Below are 22,585 nucleotides of genomic sequence, written 5' to 3'. Positions count from 1 at the left end.
GGCAATTAGCAAGTGGTGAAGGGGGCAGGACTGTTAGGTCTGGATGTGCTCAGGATCCATTGTGATGGTTTTTATGAAGGGCAACTAAAGGAGAAAAAGGGTGGTAACTCTTGTGCACACTGCAACAGAATGTGTGGGTCCCAGCTCAGCCTTTATAGCCACCTGAGAACTCACCAATAGACCACCCCTTAGGACTGGTTTCCAACCTTTTTTATGTCCTGGATCAACACCATGAAGGAAGGGGAAGTCCGGCCTTAGGAGAATATCATACTCAACATTGAGTGTTTACACTAGTTTGTTAGAAACAATGCTTACTACTTGTAGCATGTAATGAAGTACGCCATTTCACAGATAAACTTGATGAGGTACAACATCAAGATACTCAGAACTGACATTAATGACTCTTGGGATGTGCTAAAGAATAGCATCTAAAGGAAATTTTTCCCTCAAAATATTTCCCCAAAAGACCGCTGAGAAGATATTGTCAGGCTGTGTTTAATGAAATACACGAGTGATGTGGAAGAACCATTAGAATCACAAGACAATGAACCTACAAATGAGAATCTGTTCGAGCTTCAGCAACAGAAGTCACAAAGGGAAGAAGCTGTCAGAAGCACCACCACCAAAAAGGCTCACTACCTGGACATTTTCAAAAGCATTCTTCCACATCAAGAAAGCAACGGTCAATGTAAAAAAACAATTCCAATATGAAGACCCACGTGGCAGAAAATGTTTTTGTTATGAAGTGGTTCATCAGATAAAAAAGAGTTGCAAAGATTTAATCCTTGTTCATCAGCCATCTAGCAAAAGCCAAAGAACCCTCATGACCAGTGTTGTTTGCTTCATCAAGTTCAGGTCCACCATCATCATCTAAAGCCTCCCACCTTGACATGCAAAGCCACATGAGAATATAAGTTAATAGTAGACTACCCCACACCATTCATCTTGCAGACACTATCTGCCTTTTCCAAAAGCTCCCTTCTAGAAAACGCAATAAGGCCATTACAACAAAAACTTCACACCATCTTAAAAGTTTCTTTCCCCAGGCAGTTAATCTGATTAATTATTCTAATCAGCCTGTCACTGCACTGCTGCTTACATTGTAAATACATGTTGGTATTTCTGTATTATTTTATACCACATCCATCCTTTAACCTCTAACTTCGTTTTTTATATAATTCTTAATAATGGTTGAATGCTGCCCTTTGTCACATGTCACACCCTGACCAACACACCACAGCAAATTCCTAATACATGTAAAAGTATATTGTAAATAAAGTTGACACTTAAAATAACTAATTTGATTAGAAATATTTTAAGTATAGCTAACTATATGAAGATAGGAATCAAGAGTAGAGATAGACAATTTGACCCCTCCACCTTGCTCCACCAATCATTAATATCATGGCTGACCTCACTGCAATTTCAATCCCATAATCCTGGCTGCCCATGGTAACCGTTCAGCTTTTGCTTAGTAAGCATCTCCCTCAAAGATGATTCTGCTTCCTCTGACCATTGACATAAACAATTCCAAAGACTCACTGTCTTCAGAAAAATAATTTTTAAATTTCCTTATCTCTGACTTGAACAGGTGAGCTTTCTTTTTTGACCGTGACCCCTAGTTCTAAAGAAAAGGAAACATTCTAATGTTCTCCCCATATCCACTCAAGATTCTGCTATATTTTCCACAAAAGAGTACACAATTCTAGTTTAAGATAGGATTGTTTAAAATTTATTATTTCAGATACTTGTGTTGATATATTTTAAAAGTTTAGGATTTTTTTGGCTGAGCTTCTTGAGCTCCAGAACTCAGACAGATTTGTTACATTGAAACCAAGGGAAAAACATTTCCAATTTGAAAAAAAATTAACTTAATGAAGCATTTTCCAGAAACAAAACCCTTTTCATAATCCAAGAAGCATTTAGAGCGCTTTCAGTGATTTACATAAAAGAACACCCAAGTAATCTTATAATTTCAACATCACAATTTAAAAACACCTAGCCTTTCTATTTTCCCTAGCAAAGGGGATAACCTCATAATTTTTCACATTATGTTCATCTACCATGTTCTTGCATTTAGCTAGAATGTCTATATCCAGCCCCCCCAAAGCTTCCGTATCCTCTTAATAATCCACAATGCTTCCCAGCTTTGTCATCATCAGACTTAGATATGTTGTATTCATTAGGTTATCCACGGGATCCAGGTGGCATCTCACCAGCCACAGCCTCCCAACTCAAAAACCTTGATTCCTGCTCTCTGATTTATGACCCTCACTTCATGAATGTATATTATCCCCAATGCATAAACTCTAATTTTGTTTAATAATCTCGTGTGAACCGAGCTTCCCAATGGACAATAGACAATAGGTGCAGAAGTAGACCATTCGGCCCCTCGAGTCTGCTCCGCCATTCTGAGATCATGGCTGATCATTCACTATCAATACCCATTCCCTGCCTTGTCCCCATATCCCTTGATTCCCCTATCCATCAGATATCTATCTAGCTCCTTCTTGAAAGCATCCAGAGAATTGGCCTCCACCGTCTTCCGAGGCAGTGCATTCCACACCTCCACAACTCTCTGGGAGAAGAAGCTCTTCCTCAACTCTGTTTTAAATAACTGACCTCTTATTCTCAATCCATGCCCTCTGGTACTGGACTCACCCAACATCTGGAACATATTTCCTGCCTCAATCCTATCAAATCCTTTAATTATCTTAAATTTTTCAATCAGATCCCCTGTCAATCTCCTCAATTCCAGTGTGTACAAGCCCAATCTCTCTGTGTAAGACAGCCCTGTCATCCCAGGAATCAACCTAGTGAATCTGCGCTGCACTTCCTCAATTGCCAGAATGTCCTTCCTTAAACCTGGAGACCAAAACTGTACATAATATTCCAGGTGTGGTCTCACCAGGGCCCTGTACAAATGCAAAAGGACATCCTTGCTCTTGTACTCAATTCCCCTTGTAATAAAGGCCAACATTCCATTTGCCCTCTTCACTGCCTGTTGCACTTGCTCATTCACCTTCATTGACTGATGAACTCACCTTCATTGACTGATGAAAAGGGACGAGTTCACCCTTACCCATTCTGCTAGCTATAAACTCAAAACATAAATTCTCAAATACGATTTCACTTCTGCATATCCATGACAATTCTGCGCCCTCCGTCGGCTATGGTCGACCGTGGGTACTGCGCCTCTGGTAGTCACTGGTTTGTCGAGCAGCGTCGACTGTGGCTATTGAGGCTGATCCTGGAACGGCAGGCTCTGCCACAGTTGCTGCATGTGTAGGGTGTTGTGGGATTGTTGTCTGCTGTGCTCTCCGTCCTCAAACTGACTCAGGATCACTCTTTCACCTTGCTCTAGGTGTTGCTGAAGAGTACCTCGCCATTTGTTGCGGTCATCTGCTGTATCCTCCCAGCACTCTGTGTTGATTTTTAAGGCTTTCATGTCACGCTTGCAGAGGTCCTTGAAGCGAGGCTGGGGTCTACCACCATTCCTCTAGCCTGATGCTAGTTCTCCATAGAGGATGTCCTTCGGCAGTCTACCATCCTTCATACGACGGACGTGGCCCAGCCAGTGCAGTCTGCGTTGTCTTAAAAGTGTGAACATTGGGGGAAGTCCAGCGCGGGAGAGGACCTCAGAGTCTGGGACTTTGTCTCTCCAGGTGATGCCGAGGATACGGCGAAGGCTGTTCAGGTGAAAATTATTGAGTTTCCTCTCCTGTTTGGAGTAGATGGTCCAAGTCTCGCTACCATACAGGAGGGTGCTGATAACGCATGCATTGTACAAGGCAGTCTTGGTCTTTGTAGCGAGCTTTGGATTCTCCCAAACTTGTGAGGAGAGTCAAGCAAGGATTGATGTTGCTTTGCCGATACGCCTATTGATTTCAGCATCGAGGGAGAGTGTTGCTAATGATCGAATCCAAGTATGTGAACTCGTGGACCACTTCTAGTTCGTAATTGTCGATGGTAATGACTGGTGCCTCCACTATGTTCTGGGCAAAGACATTTGTTTTCTTTAGGCTAATGGTAAGCCCGAAGTCCTTGCATGCCTTAGAGAAGCGGTCCATGAGAGTTGGTAGTTGCTGTTTGGTGTGCAAGGTTATAGCAGCATCATCGGCAAAGAGCATGTCACTATTAAGATCTCAGGCGCGCAGGGTTGAACAGCCACCTATCAGACCTGGTGTGCACGTAGATGGCTTCTTCTCCATGACAATTATGCCCAACCATATTATTTTTTTTAATGCTTGTTAATCTTCATTAATAATAGATTTAATCAGCACACAAAAAATACTAGAGGAACTCTGCAGGTCAGGCAGAAGGATGTCTTGGGCTGAGACCTTTCATCAGGACTGGAACGGAAGGGAGCCGAAGCCACAAAGAAGAATGTATGTTGCAAGTCATTGGCTTCAAGGGATTTAATTATACTTCAGAGTTACTGAATCACATGACACAGACACAGAACCCCATCAGTTCAAAAATACCCAATTACACACTACTCTCATTTCATTTCCATATTCTGATGAAATGCCCACTGACTCCACCATTCACCTACACATTTGGCAATAAACTAACCAAAAATCCTGCACGTCTTTGGGAAGGAACCGGAGCACTAGGAACTCACACAGTTACACTGAGAATGTGGAGAACTCCACACAGACAGAACGTGAGGGCCAAAGCACTGGAGCTGTGAAGCTGTTAGTTGAATCACTGAATGACCCTCTCAATTACTGCACATCCATTTTTCCAGATGATTCATTAGTTTAACAATGATAATTTCTGAGTCCCTCATTTACTATAGATCTCTACAGTAATTCGAGTAGTTTTTAGAGACTTTATGTATCTGCTTCCTTGCAAATAGAAAACATTTGTCCTCTCCTATCAGCCACCCTCTCCTACAGCCCTGTATCTCTTTCACCAATCAACTTCTGAGCTCTCAACTTCATCCCTCCCGGCTTTACCCATCCCCTTGCGCTTCTCTCTCCCCTCCCCCACCTTTTAAATCTACTCATCTTTTTTCCCCAGTCCTATTGAAGGATCTCGGCCCGAAATGACGACTGTAATCTTTTCCATAGATGCTGCCTGACCTGCTGAGTTCCTCTGGCAGTTTGTGTGTGTTGAACAGAAAACATTTGTTGAGTTCCTCTGCCATTCAAAGATCAAGGATCAAGTCACTTTTATTGTCACTTCAACCATAACTGCTGGTACAGTACACAGTAAAAACAAAACAATGTTCCTCCAGGACCATGGTACTACATGAAACAACACAAAACTACAAGACTTCAGACCTACACAGGACTACATAAAGAGCACAAGACAGTTCAATAATTAACAAACAAGACAATAGACACAGTACAAGTGTCCCCTGTTTTTCAAACGTTCGCTTTACATCAACTCACTGTTACAAAAGACCTACATTAGTTACCTGTTTTCGCTAACAGAAGGTGTTTTCACTGTTACGAGAAAAGGCAGCGCGCGCTGAGCAGCCAAGTTTCTGCCCCAGAACTGCATTCTAGCCGGCGTTGCTTAAACATGTGCCTGTGAGCATCTGTGCTTTATGTCGTAAACACAAGGAAATCTGCAGATACTGGAAATTCAAACAACACACACAAAATGCTGGTAGAACACAGCAGGCTAGGCAGCATCTATAGGGAGATGCGCTGTCGACGTTTCTCCCTATAAGAGAAATGTAAGAGATCTGAAATCTCTTACTATCTTTCCTTTCGTTTAGTCCTGATGAAGGGTCTCGGCCCGAAACATCGACAGCGCTTCTCCCTATAGATGCTGCCTGGCCTGCTGTGTTCTACCAGCATTTTGTGTGTGTTGTTTGAGCTTTATGTCGATTTATTTTGTGCTTGTTGTTTGTGCTTTATGTCGATTTATTTTGTGCATCCGTTAGCAAGATGAGTTCTAAGGTAATGGAAAAGCCTAAAAGAGCGTGTAAGGGTGTTACACTTAGCATAAAACTAGACATAATTAAGCATTTCGATCGTGGTGAACAAAGTAATGATACAGTGAGCTTGTCTAAGGGTTTGCGGAAGTTGACGAAGATGATGTTGAAGAGGTTTTGACATCCCATGACCAAGAACTGACAGATGAAGAAGAAAGAATAACAATTGAAACCGAACGCAGTAGTGAACGGCCCAGAAGTGAAGACATCCAGAAACTGAACGGGAAGAAATTGCGTGAGATATTCTCCACGACTGACAACGTTGCAATGACTGCAGAAAAGTATGACTTTAATTTTGAAAGGGTACGTATGTTTAGGGCATATTTGCAGGATGGTTTGAGTGCTTACAAAGAACTGTATGATGGAAAAATGCGCAAGGCTAAGCAGTCAAAGCATACTGTTGTTTTACAAGCCTTCTACATCAGCCACAGCAGACAACAAAACTTGACCTTTGACATTGAGCCAGGCAGACATAGAAGAAGGTGACCTGTCTGCCCTGATGGAAACAGACAATGATGAGATGATACCCCAGTCTCTTCTACCTCCCACCACCCCAACCTCTGACAACTCAGCCTAACACACCATCATCAGTGTGCTCGCTCTCTTCTCAATGCTGGTAAGTGAAACTACACTGGGCGTATATTATTTCTACTTTATACAGGCTGTGTATTTTTATGTGTTATTTGGTAGCTTCAAAGCTTAAAGGTTACTGGAAAGAATGCTTCTGCCAAGAGCACTTGCATGAGATTTTTGCTGCGGTGAACATTGCTGCAATAATTGTAGAAAAGTATTCCTGCATTAGGAATACACACACATATATATATACATACACACACACACATATATATATATATATACACACACACATATAGGCTGTGTATTTATCAGATCATTCCTGCTTTTACTATATGTTACTGTTATTTTAGGTTTTGTGTGTTATTTGGCATGATTTGGTAGGTTATTTTTTGGGTCTGTGAACGCTCACAAATTTTTCCCATATAAATAAATGGCACTTGCTTCTTCGCTTTACGACATTCCGGCTTACGAACCGTTTCATAGGAACGCTCTACTTTTGAATAGCGGGGGAAACCTGTAAAGGACAAACTACAACAATAAATGATGTAAATATAAACAATGTTGTAGCAGGAATTGAGAAAGAAACGAGCAAAAATTGCAAAGGGAGTGGAGTGTGTGTGTGTGTGTATATATATATATATATATATATATATATATATATATATATATATATAAATAAGTAAAAGTTGGTGTCAGACTAGACTATTCACCGATATTATTTCTTCTATCCCAGTCTGCAAGGGACCCATATCAACTTTAATAGATATTTTTGTTTCTGTATTTCTATAGACATTATTACAACTTCGCTCGACATTTCCTGTCAACTGTTACCAAGTTTTATTGATGAACCAGAGAAAGCATCGTATCTATGTGCATAGCAGCTGGAATGGCAACAGCAAGAAACTGCAGAGTTGCAGACACAGTCAGCATATCATGGAAACCGGTCTCCACTCTATGGACTCTGTCTATGCTTCTTCTGCCTCAACAAATCAGCCAGCATAATCAAAGATCCTACATTGTTTCATCTGGCAGAAAATACAAAAGACTGAAAGCACATAAACCAGGCCCAAGAACAGCTTTTACCTCATTGTTACAAGATTATTACATGGTTCCTAAGTACAATAATGTTGGACTCTTGAATTCACAGTCTACCTCTGATGATCTTGCACCTCATTGTTTACCCACTCTTCATTTTCTCTATAACTGTTACACTTCATTCAGTGATGTTATTTTTACCTTGTTCTACCAAATGCACTGTGTAACGATCTCATCTGTATGAAGTATGCAAGACAAACTTTTCACTGTACATATTCTAATAATAAATCAATTCCAAGAGTTGGCACATTAACTACCACTGTAAATTGACCCTATTCTAAGTGGGAATTGATGGAAATGACAGCAAAACCAGGGTCTGTGCAGGATCAGTACGAATTTAATGGCTTGTAAGGTCTCTTTCTATGCCCTATGAATTTATAACACCCGAGACACTTTATTCTAATAGCCCAGCTTCAAGTTGTCATCCAAGAATCTGTGTGCATGGGATGAAACTGAACGTTCTACTTGATCTCTCACACACAAAAAAATTTGACAAACAACTTTAAATTTGCGACCGATCAATTGCGCGAACTAATGCAGGTCATGAAGAATGGAGCAGGTTGTGAGACCGCCGTGAACTAGATGTGGAGGAAGGTAAAGGAAGGGTGACACCGGATTCCAAATGAATAAAAAGATAGGTCACTCATAAGGCCGCCCCTCTGTCTGATGTTCAATCACACTCCAGCCCGGGCCGGGGCACCGTCTAAGCCAACTCCCGAGCCAGGTCTCGCTTGCCGACCCCTACTCCCACCGAACCCCGGGCACCGATCGACCGCAACAGCCCCACCCCACCCCAGTCCAGTCGGCCAGAGAATCAGACGGAACCGAAACTGCTCACCATGACTCCCGCTCCCGGACCGCTCAGACGTGGCAAGGCTCAAACCGGCGCCGCGCGCTAAACTGACCGGCTTGCCGCGAAGGCGCAGAACAAAGGTTCCGGGCAGCACAGTTCGCCCCCTGAACTCCAAGAACACACCTCTCCCGGAAGTTCCGGGAGTCTCCCTCATGTTGATCGCGGATCCCTGACGCCCGCAAATCATATACAATATCCCGGAAACAGACTTTTTTGTGTGAGGGAGCAAGCGAGAGGGAGAGAGAGCATCCTGATTGATCTCTCCTCGTGCTAAGTAGACCTATCAGTCTTCTCTGTGGACGGGCTTCACAGTCGTTGTCCATCAGTTCAGTTTGGTGTCCTGCAGCGCCATGGCAGAGTGTTCCAAAAAAAGAAAATATAAAACGTACTTCACCCCAGACTACACTAAAGTGTACCCTGCCTGATAGGGGTTAAAAATAATGACAGTGTTGCTCGCTGCACTGTTTGCAACAGTGACTGTTCTGTTGCCCATGGTGGGTTAAATGACTAAAAGATATGTTGAGGTGAGTTTAACAGGTGTCATTTGTTCGTTAGCATAGCTAACGTTATTTAAACCAGCTGGCTAGCTGCTAAGGAGCTACTCTATTGATGTCCTACGTGATGAGGCCAAGCCTCTTGTAGACTTTCTTAAAGTTGTAATAGAATAAAAAAAATGACTCCACGATAGTATAACATAATAGAAGTACATATTTTAATGTCACATTTTCTGCATAAGACAATATAATGAGGATACATCTTATGCTTTTATTTCATTTATGGACCACAACATATTAGGGAGGCTAAGCGCAGGGAAGGCTGCTCAAGTATTTCACAGTTCTTTCTTTCAAAAAACTATGCCTGCTCATCAACCAAGACAGCAGCTATTGTGAACATGGCACTGGAACCTGAATGGTCACAGGATCTGTACAAGTTCAGCCAGACAGAAAACAGGCCATACAGTACTTTGGCTGACGAAAGCAACGATATCACGTGTGAGAAGGAATGTGCCATTTGAGCCAGGTACTATAATGAAAAACAGGATAAGGTAACAGTTGGATTTGTAGACATGCCAGTGTGCAATGATACCAAAGCTGAAAACATATTCAACTGCATTGCATCATCCATGCATGACAAAGGCCTTGAATGGTCTAATTATGTAGGATTTAGCAGTGACATCTGCAATGTGATGATTGGTAAAAATAACTCTGTCTTATCAAGAGTGAAAGCACAGGCCCCTCATATTTATAGTGTTGGCTGTCAGTCACCTGGTCAACATCTGTGCCAAAACTGCTGCTAAGAAGCTCTCAATGTCACCTGAAGAACTGCTCATTGACATCTACTACGACTTTGAGAAAAGTTCCAAATGAAGAGAAGACCTAAAACAGTTCCAAGAGTTCTGCAATAATGCCCAGCAGAGAGTACAAAAGCATTGTCCTACACATTGGCTTTCTTTAGGAAAAGGTTTGGACTATCTGCTCCACCAATGGCCAGCCTTTATTTCATATTTTGAGTCAAAGAGTGAGAATCAGAAGTCATCTCATATTTCATCTCATAGTGGCCAAAAGACCCCCAAATGAAAATATACACATGCTTTCTCCATAATGTCAAACAATGTTTTTTTATTAGTTTTTTAATACATTTTCTACATAACTACAGATTTAAAAAAACCCCAAATCAAAATGAAGAACATTGATACAGTGCAAAAATAAACATACAATAACAATATGATACAAAGAAAGATAATTGAGAAAGCACCCAAATTGAAGACAAGTATAATTAGTATCCTCCCCAAGCCCCGCAACACAAAAAAAAACTCCAGACCAATCACAACACAATATAGAGAATATAAATCAGGACAATCAAACCCCCAAAGCTGTAAATACACTTAGCAACAGAAGATAATAATGCCTACTACCAAAAGAAAAAGGAGCTGAAAGCAAGGGACTGAAAAAAAAACCTTAGTTAAGAGGAAGGTTATGAAAGTACTCAATAAAAGGTCCCCAGACCATATGGAACTTTAAATCCGAATTAAGAACTGAATAATTAATTTTTTCAATGTCTAAGCAGGCCATAATATCGTTAAGCCATTGAGCATGCGTGGGCGGGGTAACATCTCTCCATCTAAGGAGGATTAAATGTCTAGCCAGGAGAGAGACAAATGATAATATTCGACACTTAGACGAACTCAGACGTAAATCTGTCTCACCCCAGAAACTGAACAAAGCAATTAAAGGGTTTGGTTCTAGGTGGTGATTAAGAATATACGATAACGTTATGAAGACATCTTTCCAAAATTTCTCCAAGCTCGGACAAAACCAGTACATATGAATGAGAGAGGCCTTGCCCCTTTTGCATTTATCACAAAGTGGACTGATGTTAGGGTAAAATCGAGATAATTTAGATTTAGACATATGGGCTCTATGAACAATCTTAAACTGTAAGAGGCAATGGCGAGCACAAAGAGAGGTTGAATTAACCAACTAGAGAATCGAGTCCCAAGTCTCATCAGATAAGGAGGTATTTAAATCCTGCTCCCATGCCATTTTAATTTTATCCACAGGGGCACGTCGTAAGGCTGCTAATTTATCTTGAATAAATGATATTAAACCTTTACCTAGTGGATTAATGGAAAGAAATAAGTCCATAACATTTTTCTCAGGCATTTCAGGGAAGTTAGGAATTAAAGGAACAATAAAGTGTCTAATTTGGAGATATCTAAAAAAAATGAGCATTGGGCAGATTGAATTTAGCAGAGAGCTGTTGAAAAGAAGCGAAGCGATTATCAATAAAAAGATCTTCAAAATGTCTAATGCCCTTCCTATACCAATCGTGGAATGCTGAGTCATACGTAGTAGGTAAAAAAAGGTGATTATGTGAGATAGGGCTAGAAACGGAAAAACCATGGAAACCATAAAATTTCCTAAACTGAGCCCATATACGCAAAATGTGCCTAACAAGAGGATTAACTATTAATCTGGACAAACTACTAGGGAGTACAGAGCCAAGAAGTGCAGAGATAGATTATTCTTTAGTGGAGCTCAACTCCATTGCCACCCAATTAGGGCTCTCGGGTTGGCCATGGAAAAAAGACCAAATGGTAGCACAACATATATTGGCTGCCCAATAATATAAACGAAAGTTAGGTAAAGCCATGCCACGCTCTTTTTTAGGTTTTTGGAGATAGACTTTATTAATTCTAGAGCGCTTAATCTTCCACAGATATGACAAAATAATAGAGTCTAAGGAATCAAAAAAAGATTTAGAAATAAAAATTGGGATTGATTGAAATAAATATAAAAGTTTAGGGAGAACATACATTTTAACAACATTAATATGACCTACCAAAGACATAGATAGAGGTGACCATTGTAACAGGCTCTGTTTTATAGTATATGAAAGATTGGCAAAATTTTCACGAAAGAGATCTTTAAACTTCCTTGTGACTGTAATCCCAAGATAAGTAAATTGATTATGAACTACTTTAAAAGGGAGATCAAGAAATGTTAATTCTTGTGCTTCTTCATTAATTGGGAAAAGTTCGCTCTTATGTAAATTAAGTTTATAGCCAGAGAACTGGCTAAACTGGTCAAGAAGTGAAAACATTGGAGGTAAGGATGTAGACGGATTTGAAAGAAAAAGTAATAAGACATCAGCATAAAGAGAAACTTTATGCTCAACACCCCCTCTCCAAATCCTGGTCAATTCAGGACAATTTTGAAATGCTATAGCAAAATTAAAGAAAAAGGGACTTAAAGGGCATCCCTGACGGGTGCCACGTTTGAGGTTAAATAACTGGGATTTCTGAAAATTAGTTAAAACAGAGGCAGTAGGACACAAATACAGCAATTTGATCCAAGAGATAAAACTTTGACCGAAGTCAAATTTTTCTAAAACTGCAAAAAGGTAGTTCCACTCTATACGATCAAATGCTTTCTCCGCATCGAGGGAAATAACACATTCAGGAATCCCAGTTGGAGGTGAATATAAAATGTCAAATAAACGCCGAATGTTAAAAAAAGGAAGACGGTTTTTAATAAAACCAGTTTGGTCATCAGAGATAATAGAGGGAAGATAAGTTTCTAATCTATAAGCCAAAACTTTAGCCAAGATTTTAACATCAACATTAAGCAAAGAAATCGGCCTATACGAGGAACACTGTTGGGTCTTTACCCTTTTTTAATAAAAGAATAATAGATGCCTCATTAAAAGAGGGTGGCAATTTGCCGTAATTAAATGAGTCAGATAATACTGAGAATAACTGAGGAGAAAGAAGTGAAGAGAATGATTTATAAAATTCTACGGGGAACCCATCAGGTCCAGGGGATTTCCCTGAGGACAATGCAGAAATTGCAAAAGATATTTCTTCTGATAATATAGGTGCATTAAGTTTGGCTTTAAAATCAGATGAAAGCGAAGGAATATTCAGATTATTTAAAAAATTATCAACAGAGATATTGTCATTCAAAGATTCAGAGGAATAAAGTCGAGAATAGAAATTTTTAAATGCGTCATTAATTTCTAAGTGATCCGATGTAAAGTCTCCACTCTCCTTCCAGATCTTTGTAATATGCTGTTTGGCTTTGGAATGCCTCAGCTGATTGGCTAGAAATTTACCAGATTTGTCACCATGAATGTAAAAGTGACTCTTACTTTCGAGAAGTTGGCGTTCGACAGGTTGAGTAGACAGAAGATTAAATTTAGTTTGAAGTTCTACATGCTTCTTGTATAGATCAGGATTCTTAGTTTGAGCATACAGTTGATCCAATTCTTTAATCTGATTAATGAGGTCTAATCAATCTGCACAGGACTTTCTATTAAGATTTGCTGTATAGGAGATTATTTGACCCCTCAAATATGCTTTCATGGCATCCCAGACAATCTGGGATGACACTTCAGGTGATGTATTGGTGTTAAAATAAAAGGTTATCTAATCCTTAATAAATTTTAGAAAATCATCATCCGATAATAAAGTCAAATCAAACCGCCAGTGTTTATTCCTCTGAGGGAGACCAGGAAAGTTTAAAGACAGAGTAATTGGGGCATGGTCAGAAATCAGTATACTCACAAGAATAGACAAGTGGAATGAGTTGGTTATCGAGTAAGAAGTAGTCAATTCTAGTAAAGGTATGGTGAACACGTGTAAAAAAGAATAATCTCTCTCAGTAGAATGAAGGAAACACCATATATCAGAGATACCATAATTAGAGAGAAACGATTGGATAGCTAAAGCAGATTTAGTAGGTGGTATAGTAACAGAGGATGATCGATCCAAATTAGGATCTAACCAACAATTGAAGTCACCACCCAGTATAAGAGAGTATGAGTTTAAGTCTGGTAGTGAGGAAAAAAAACGTTCAAAAAAATTAACATAATCAAAATTGGGGGCATACATGTTTGCTAGTACAACTTTAGTATTATATAGTTTACCAGAAACAATAATAAAATGGCTATTTGTATCAGATATCTTATTATGGAGTTCAAAAGGAATATTTGAGTTAATAAGGATGGAGACCCCCCCCCCCCCAACTTTGGCGGCAAAGGATGAATGAAAATGCTGACCCGCCCACTTTGACAAAAGCTGGGAGTTATCAAAACAATGAATATGAGTTTCTTGAAGGAAAGCAATGTCAGCTTTGAATTCTTTAATATGTAAGAATACCTTCCTTCTTTTAACAGGATGATTCAATCCCTTTACATTCCAGCTCACAAATTTAAGTGTACTAGCCATTATCAATTGTTAATGCATAGAAGGAAGCAGGTATATAAAAAGTCAAACAGTACAATAACAGTCTGGGAGCAAAAATGTAAACATAGATTCATAGAATCAAAACATAAACATGTCATGAATAACAAAGGAAAGCAAAAGAAACAGTGAGTGGTGTTAGAACTGGAGAACCCATCCCACCCTCACAACCCAAAACTAGACGGCTACCAAAAAACGCAGCTAGCTCTACCAAAAAAATTAACCCAAATATGACTTCCAGTTCTGTGTCATTAACAACAGTTCCGTATAAATACTACAGCAAATGGTAACTAGTTTATGCACTAGAAAGCATAATTACAAATAGGAACAACTTCAACAGAAGTATAAAACTTAATACAAAGAAAATCAGAAGAAAACCAAAACTAACCTACCCACGAAAAATTATAGAAGATTAAAAGAAGAAAAAAAAAGGGAGGGAGAAAAGAGGGAAATTATAGATTCAGGGAGAGTACTTATCAACCATTTACACAAAAAAAAAGCAAAACTTAAACTGTGAATCAACCAACAGGGAGGCCTTCAATAAAAACTCTAAACCTCCAAAACAAGTTAAAGTCAATTGTAGAACTCTATAGATAAAGTTATACAAGAATAAAATAGATTACACATGTACGATCTAAACGTCTGCAAGGAAACATTAAACTCAGATTATCTATTTAGAAAAAACGCGCCAAGTTCAGGGAGAGATTGTCTACAGCCTTTAGAGTTTCAATAGATAATGTCTGAGTTATTCAAGTAAAGTCCGGAAGAAATAATTTTACTACGAGAGGTACTTATCCACCATTTTAGAAGGTCCGACCGGGTTCCGAAGAAGACTGGATGGCCAGAAGACTTCCAGCAAATGCCTCAGCCTCCTTCACTGATTTAAACCACTTATATTCTCCAGTAGTAAGCATAATTCGGAGATCGGCTGGATTTCGAAGGGAGGGTCAATGTCCACAATCAAAAAGCACTTTCATTACATCTTTAAACTTAGCACGCATCTTCAGAACCTGGGGGGCAAAATCCTCCACAAAACGAATGACCGAATTTTGAAAAGCAAAAGTACCTCTGCGGCGTGCCTCCATAATCAAACGGTTTTTCACCTGGTATTGATGAAAGCACAAAATTACCGGTCGTGGGCGGGAACCCAGAATTGCGCGGGGAACGTAGATCCTGTGTGCCCTTTCAAGCTCAGGTGAATTTGGAAGAAATTATTTCCCAAAAATCTCACAGAGAGAATCGGAAAAAAATTTCACGAGAACCCTGTTCGGTGGCCTCTGGCAAACCAAGAATTCGTAGATTGCAACGTCTGCTCCGGTTTTCAAGATCCACCATTTTGGAAAAAAGTTTACAATTCTTCTCCTCTAGACTGGAGCAGAAAGTTTCAAGATATTGAACATGGTGTTTTAAATCTTCAGAAATCGAGTCAATGCGAGATAAATGTTCAGCATGTTCGTCCACTCTAGCGTTGATCCGATCCAATTTGACATCCAGCTGGTTGAAAGAAGTTCTAAATTCCTTTAAAATATCTTCTCGATGCTGTTCCAAAGCAGCGAGAACATCAGTCGACAAAGCCGTAGTTTCCTTTTTCCCGGTTTTAGTACTTTTGGTAGACATTATAAGATAGATGTATTCGCAGGCAAGTAAAAGAGACCTAATAAAATACCTAACTAAGGTTTAAGAATGGAGACATATAGTGCAAAGATAGGGAGAATGACGAAGCAAAAAGTTCGGAGCAGCTACCAAGGCACTTAACCTCTTCAAGTTGGATCAGAGTGTAGAAGTGCTCCTGCATGACATAGCAAGCAGATTTATTGAGTCAAAGGTACTGAGAGAACAGAACGTTCAGGAGATCGATGTGAGCAACCCTGAAATTCACCGCCCAGATGAAGAGCTTTTAATTGGATACCTGGCAAGGAGGCAGTTGCTAAGTGAGGAAGCACAAGAGATTTCCCCCCCCCCCCCCAAAGACAAAGCAGTTCTTCAAAGATGTCAGAACATTCTATGTCAGGAGCTTTCAAAAAGTCTTGGAGAAGTTCCCAATGAGAGACCAGATCTTGAAAAACCTGTCAGTGGTCAATACAGAGACCCGGGATGAGGTGAATCCAGAGCAGATTTTGACTTTGGCAGAGAAATTTCCAAATGTGATCAGGGCAGATGCAAGAGAACAGCTCCACTTGGAAGTCCTGGATTGTATCTCTGCTAACCTTGAAGGACTGGTGCCAAACTACAAAAGTTTGCCAGTTTATGAGTTCTGGGGGAAGCTGTTCAAAGTAAAATCTGTGAACACAGGGCAGTTGAGATTCAAAGAGCTCTGCCAGTTGATGAAGCTGCTTTTGGTGCTGCCAAATTCTGATTGTGATGTAGAAAGGGCATTCAGCATGGTGCGTCACATTAAGACAGAATTTAGAAGTCAGCTGTCTCAGAAAACACTTGTGAATCTGTTGTCTTGCAAAATTAACAAATTCATTGACACAGACTGCTATGAGGTTGCGACTTCTGGCAAAATGCTCAAATCTGCCAAACAAGCCACATCACAGTACAAGGAAAGTTTGAAAAAGAAATAGAAAAGCTATTTGCATTAGCATTTAGCTATTAGCATTGAGAATGCCAACAAAAATACTCAACAAGGAATGTGTGTGTGTGTGTGTGTGTGTGTGTGTGTGTAAATATGATCAAATGAATTGTTGTGATCTTTCATAATCAAATGTCCTGTATACGCATACCCTTGGAGGTCGACCGGGGGGGGGGGGGGGGGGGTGGATATGGGAATGTGGGAGCGGTGGTGGTTCTACCTGCCTGAAATGAGTTTTTGCAGGGTGGGATGTCTGTGAACTCCAAGAACACACCCCACTCTGAGCCCCAGATTTACAATCTACACCTTGGGCCACTAAGCTCCAGGAGCTTGATCACAGGAACACCCCTGACCGTGCCTCGGATGCACCTTTACTCTGAACCCTTGATCTCCAGAGCAACCCGCTGCACTCTGGCATTGGGATGTTGTCTTCATTTTCAGCACACACCAGGATGGACTACGCTCTGTCATTCACGCCAGCCTGTTCTGGTGTGCATACTTGTGGAGTTGGAATTGGTTTATTCTTGTCACATATGCTGGGTATAGTGAAAAGTCTGCCTTGCATACTGCACAGTGCATTGGGGAAGAAACAAGGCAAAACAATAAAACAACAACAATGCAGAATAAAGTGTAACAGCTACAGAGAAAGCGTAGCACAGGTAAACCACAGGACTATAAAACATGACCCATTGAGTCTCTTCCGCCAATTCATCATAGCCGATTTATCATCCCTCTCAACCCATTCTTCTGCCTTCTCCCTGTAAGCTTTGATGCCCTGACTAATCAAGAACCAATCAACCTCCGCTTTAAATATACCCAATGACTTGGCCTCCAGCTGACTGTGATGATGGATCTCACAAATTCACCACCTTCAGTCTAAAGAGATTCCTTCTCATTTCTCTTCTAAATGGACATTCTTCTATTCTGAGGCTGTACCCTCTGGTCCTAGACTTCTCCAATATAGGAAATACCCTCTCCACATTCACTCTAATTAGGCCTTTCAATACTCAATAGGTTTCAGTAAGATACCCCTCATTCTTCTAAATTTCAGTGAGTACAGGCCCAGAGCCCGTAAATACTCCTCATGTTAACCCTTTCGTTCCCAGGATAATTCTCGTAAACCTTCTCTGGACTCTCCAAGGCCAGAAAATCCTTTCTTAAATCACGAGCGGCCTGATAAACTCGGGTTGTTTTCTCTGGAGCAGCCGGAGGCTGAGGGAGATCTGACAGAGGTTGACAAGATTATGAGAGTGGACAGAGAGTACCTATTTCCCAGGGTTGAAATGTCTAATACCAGAGGGCATGTATTAAGGTGGGGAAAAGTAGGTTCAAGGGGGGGTGAGAGAGGTAAATTTTTACTCAGTGAGTGGCAGATGCCTGGAATGCACTGCCTAACAACCATGTGAGAGGCCTTTAACAGACATTTGGATAGGGACGTGGATGTAAGAAAAATGGATGGATATGGACATGGGGTAGGTAGGAGGGATTAGTGTTTGGGTGGTTTTGATTTGCTTTTTAGCTGGTATTGCATAACACTGTGGGCCGAATGGCCTGTACCTCCACGTTACTATTTTATGTTAAAGATAAGGAGCTCAAAACTGCTCACAAAACTCCAAGTGTGTCCTGACCAACGCCTTACAAAGCCTCAACCATAAATCCTTGCTTTATATTCTAATTCTCTCAAAATGAATGCTCACATCGCATTTGTATTTAAGACTAGGTCTTCTGAGGCCTTTCAAATGTCAGAAATGGACAGAACCATCAGTTAGTTAGTAGAACTGCTTCCTAATAACTCCAGACTTGGGTTCAATCCTGACCTCCAGTACTGTCTGTGTGGAGTTTGCACGTTCTGCCAGGATTTCTCCCACATCTGTAAGATTTGCAGGTTGGTAAATCAACTGGCCATTTTTAGTTGCCCCAAAAGCATAGGTGAGTGGTAGATTCTGGGGCAGTACGCTCAGGTTGGCATGTGCAGGCTTTTCTCTAACCCCAACTACACGTTTGCAGGTGACACCACTGTGGTGGGCCATGAATAATGATCAGCTAGGGTGCAAGAAGCAGATAGAGAGCTTCGTAACATGGCGCCATGACAACAAACTTTCCACCAATGTCAGCAGACATTGAGCTGGTCATTGACTTCAGGAAGCAGGGTGGTGCACATGCTCCTGTCTCCATCAACGGTGTGTGACAGGGTTGAGAGCTTTATGTTCCTGGGAGAGTACAGCACTAATAGGCCATATAGATGCCACAGCCAAGAAAGCTCACAATGCTTCTACTTCCTCAGGAGGTTAAGGAAATTTGGTATGTCCTCGTTGACCTTTACTAATTTTTTAAATCGGCATTCCCTAAAGAACATCCTATCTGGATGTATCACAGGTCGGTATGGCAACTGCTCTGCCCATGACCACAAGAAACTTCAAAGAGTTTTTGACCTGGCTCAGCACATCACAGAAACCAGCCTCCTCTCTGTGGACTGTCTGCAGTCCTCACTGGCTCAGTAAAGTAGCCAACATAATCAAAGGCCCAGCCACCCCAGACATTTCCTCTTCTCCCATCAGAAAAGTCTGAAATCTCCAGGCTCAAGGACAGATTCTACCCCACTGTTATAAGATTATTCAATGGTTCCCTAGTGAGATTAGATGGACTCTTGACCTCACAATCTACCCTATTATAACCTTATTATTGTCTTCCTGCAGTGTACTTTATCTGTAGCTGTTACATGTTATTCTCGATTGTTTTCACCTTGTTCTACCTCCAATGCGCTGTGTAGTGAGTGATCTGATCTGTATGAACAGTATTGCAAGACAGGCTTTTCTCTGTACCTCAGTACATCAGAATCAGGTTTAATATTACTGGCGTATGTCATGAAATTTGCAGTTCTGCAGCCCCAGTGCATTACAATCTAATGCCCCTCCCTTGGACAACATTGGTGGAGAGGGGAGACTTGTAGCTTGGGTAACTGCTGGTCTTCCATTAAAAAAACCCTGCCCAGGCATGCGGCCTGGAAACTTTCCAAGGCGCAAATCCATGGTCTATCAAGACTAACAGAGGCCTACTACTACTACTACTACATTACAAAACGTAACAATAAAAAGCTATAAATTACTGTAATATATATATTTAATTTCATATATAAATGTATGAAATTAAATTAATTAAGTAGTGTAAAAAGAGAGTAAAAAAAGAAAAAATTATGTAGTTTACATGGGGTTCATTGGCCATTCAGAAATCTGATGGGTGAGGGGGGAAGAAGCTGCTTCTGAAATGTTGAGTGAGTCCTCAGGCTCCTGTACCTCCTACTTGATGGTAGCAATGACAGGAGGGCATGTCCTGGGTAATGGGGGTCCTTCATGATGGATCCCGCCTTTTTGAGGCATTAACGATATAAAGTACAAATCATAACGAGGTAGATTGTGAGGTCAAGAGACTAATCTATCAAACTAGTGAATTATTTAGTCGTCTTAAAACATCATCACCAGTCCTGTAGATGTCTAAATGTAGGGTCTCCGAACCAGTGGAATAAAGTTTCGGAACAGACTAGGAGGGCCGAAGGGCCTGTTTTCTGTGCTGCAGAGTTCAGCCTCCCGCTTGCCCGTACTTCGCTCTCCCCGCCAGTAGGTGCCGCTGTCAGCCACGGTACGCAATCCCAGTGACTTCTCACCCGAGTGACGTCAGAGCGAAGCGGGCGCCATCTTGTCCGATGGCAGAACCGCGAGCGGCTGACAGCTCAGCGCCAGCCCCGAGTCACGGTCCCTTCAGCCGGCACCATGACCAACGTGTCCTACCACATCTCCAACCTGCTGGAGAAGATGACCTCCAGCGACAAGGATTTCAGGTGAGCCCGGGAGCTGCAGCTTGCCCGCGGCCTCCAGGGTCGGGGGATCTCCGGCCTTGCGTATGTGTGTGCGAGGTCCCGGGCTCCGGTCCCGCAATACTTTCGGGGCAGCGCAGCTTCGGGCCTGGCACCGCGCTGCCCGGCTCCGGGGCTGACCTCCGTTCTTGTCAGAGGGTGGGGAGTGGCATGGGGAACGGGGGAGGAAGAAGACGCCCCAATTCCGGTGAAATTATTGAGCTTATGTTGTTCAGGACATTTAGCTAAGGGTCTTCCTTTTGATTTCATTGGAACTTTTGCTTTTAATTGTGGCCTTTGTTAAATGATACTTGGCTAGTACAGCCCGCTCTGGTGAATTAAAATGTAAGAATAAAGATGTCCTAAAGTCTCACCCAACTCCGCTATCAAGGAATTCTCATTACTTTCTGTCCAGTCAATGCCTATCGAGTTACATAGAGTGGCCGTTCTACTGCTGAGTACTTTGGCCATTAACTATACTGGATTAAAGGAGGAATGTTAACCAAGGTTAAACATTATTTGCTCTTCCAGCAATGTTTTGTGGTAGTAGGATTATAAACACACGAGATTCTGCAAATTTCCTGAAATCCAGAGTAATACACAAAATGCTGGAGAGGAATATTGAGAATCCATGTTTCAGGCAGAGACTTTAAGATTACTTTTGTTTATAGAGTTGTCTTCCTACAGGCAAGGTGAACTCTGTTTAATATCTCACCTGATAGAGACTGAAGATCTTATTAAATTGCCTTTTGCGGAAATTTCCTCCAAGAAAACTGAATGCTAGGTTTTCAGTGTTGAACTGTTTCAAAACTACCTAGAGTGCTCTGAAACCCATAGTATGAAATAAGATAAAATTAGCTTCATTTGCCACAGGTGCATTGTAACACACAGCAAAATGTGTCATTTGCATGAAGTCAGTGAGGACTGCGCTGGGTAGCCTGCAAATGTCACCACGCTTCTTTTGCCTGCAACTCACTAACTTTAATCGTAGGTCTTTGAACCGTGGGAGGAAACCAGAGCATTGGAAGGAAGCTGTCACAGTCATGGGAAGAGCATACAAACCTCTTTCAGACAGCAACTGGAATTGAAGCCTGATCCTACAGTACATTGCCATGCTGCCCTAGATGAGGTTCTCGTCACAGTAGTTGGTTCTAAATACCATTTGGAATTTCCAAGCAAACTGCTCAGACTGCAACTTAAGGTACCAAGATGGGAATTGGAACTCTGACCCATAGTTCCTGATATTATATTTTTAAAGCTGTCCTAGCAGCTTTTGGGTTGGCAGATTGAATACACGAACTCATTGCAGCTGTTGAATGCGGCAGAGGTAAACACAGCACTTGCCTCACTTCATAATTTGCCAATGGACCAAGGACCCTGGATGTAACTGGAGTGCACCTGGTTACAGGGAAGATAATTTTCTATTCTCTGTGAACAACGTGTATTGCAGACAATGAAATCTCTGCTTTATTTTATTTTCCAGTGAGATGGCTCAAGTATAATCTATTTGTTTAGAGATACAACACAGTAACAGGCCTGTGCCGCCTAATTACACCCATATGACCAATTAACATACTAACATGTATGTCTTTGGAATGTGGGAGGAAACCCACGCAGTCACAGGGCGGCAGTGTCTGTGGGGTCACTGGCACTGTATTATGCTAAGCGCTGTGCTGCTGCTGCAGCCTACGATACATGCTGACCTCGTTGATTGCTTGTGTTGTGTACATCAAAAGTTCATGCATTCTTCTGATTAATTGAAATTGACTCAGCATAAAATCCCTGTCCATCCCTTGACACTGATTTCTTTTCACCGGATGCTCATCGTCAACTAGGTCATCTGTAAGTGTCCATGACCGGAGGAACTCAGTAGTCTGAATAAAAGTGATGTAATACTCTCGTGTTTGAAATCTAATGTATGCTGGGTCTCTGGAATTGTTTTG

General features: G+C 41.3%; 2 protein-coding genes across 2 annotated transcripts in view; one reads left to right on the top strand and one right to left on the bottom strand.

Moving 5' to 3' along the window:
• Positions 1–8,577, bottom strand: part of sec13 (SEC13 homolog, nuclear pore and COPII coat complex component) — an 80,069-nt gene extending 71,492 nt beyond the window's left edge. The window contains exon 1 of the mRNA XM_059944421.1: positions 8,460–8,577. Within this exon, the coding sequence (XP_059800404.1) occupies positions 8,460–8,462 (3 nt within the window). The 5' untranslated portion in view covers positions 8,463–8,577. The remainder of the gene's footprint in view (positions 1–8,459) is intronic.
• An 11,888-nt stretch (positions 8,578–20,465) lies between these two features.
• Positions 20,466–22,585, top strand: part of LOC132377929 (cullin-associated NEDD8-dissociated protein 1-like) — a 42,043-nt gene continuing 39,923 nt past the window's right edge. Inside the window, exon 1 of the mRNA XM_059944416.1 lies at positions 20,466–20,627. Coding sequence (XP_059800399.1) covers positions 20,560–20,627 — 68 coding nt within the window. The 5' untranslated portion in view covers positions 20,466–20,559. The remainder of the gene's footprint in view (positions 20,628–22,585) is intronic.

Source organism: Hypanus sabinus, chromosome 19, assembly GCF_030144855.1.
Source record: "Hypanus sabinus isolate sHypSab1 chromosome 19, sHypSab1.hap1, whole genome shotgun sequence".
Lineage (NCBI taxonomy): Eukaryota > Metazoa > Chordata > Chondrichthyes > Myliobatiformes > Dasyatidae > Hypanus > Hypanus sabinus.
This window is presented reverse-complemented; position numbering and strand designations above follow the sequence as displayed.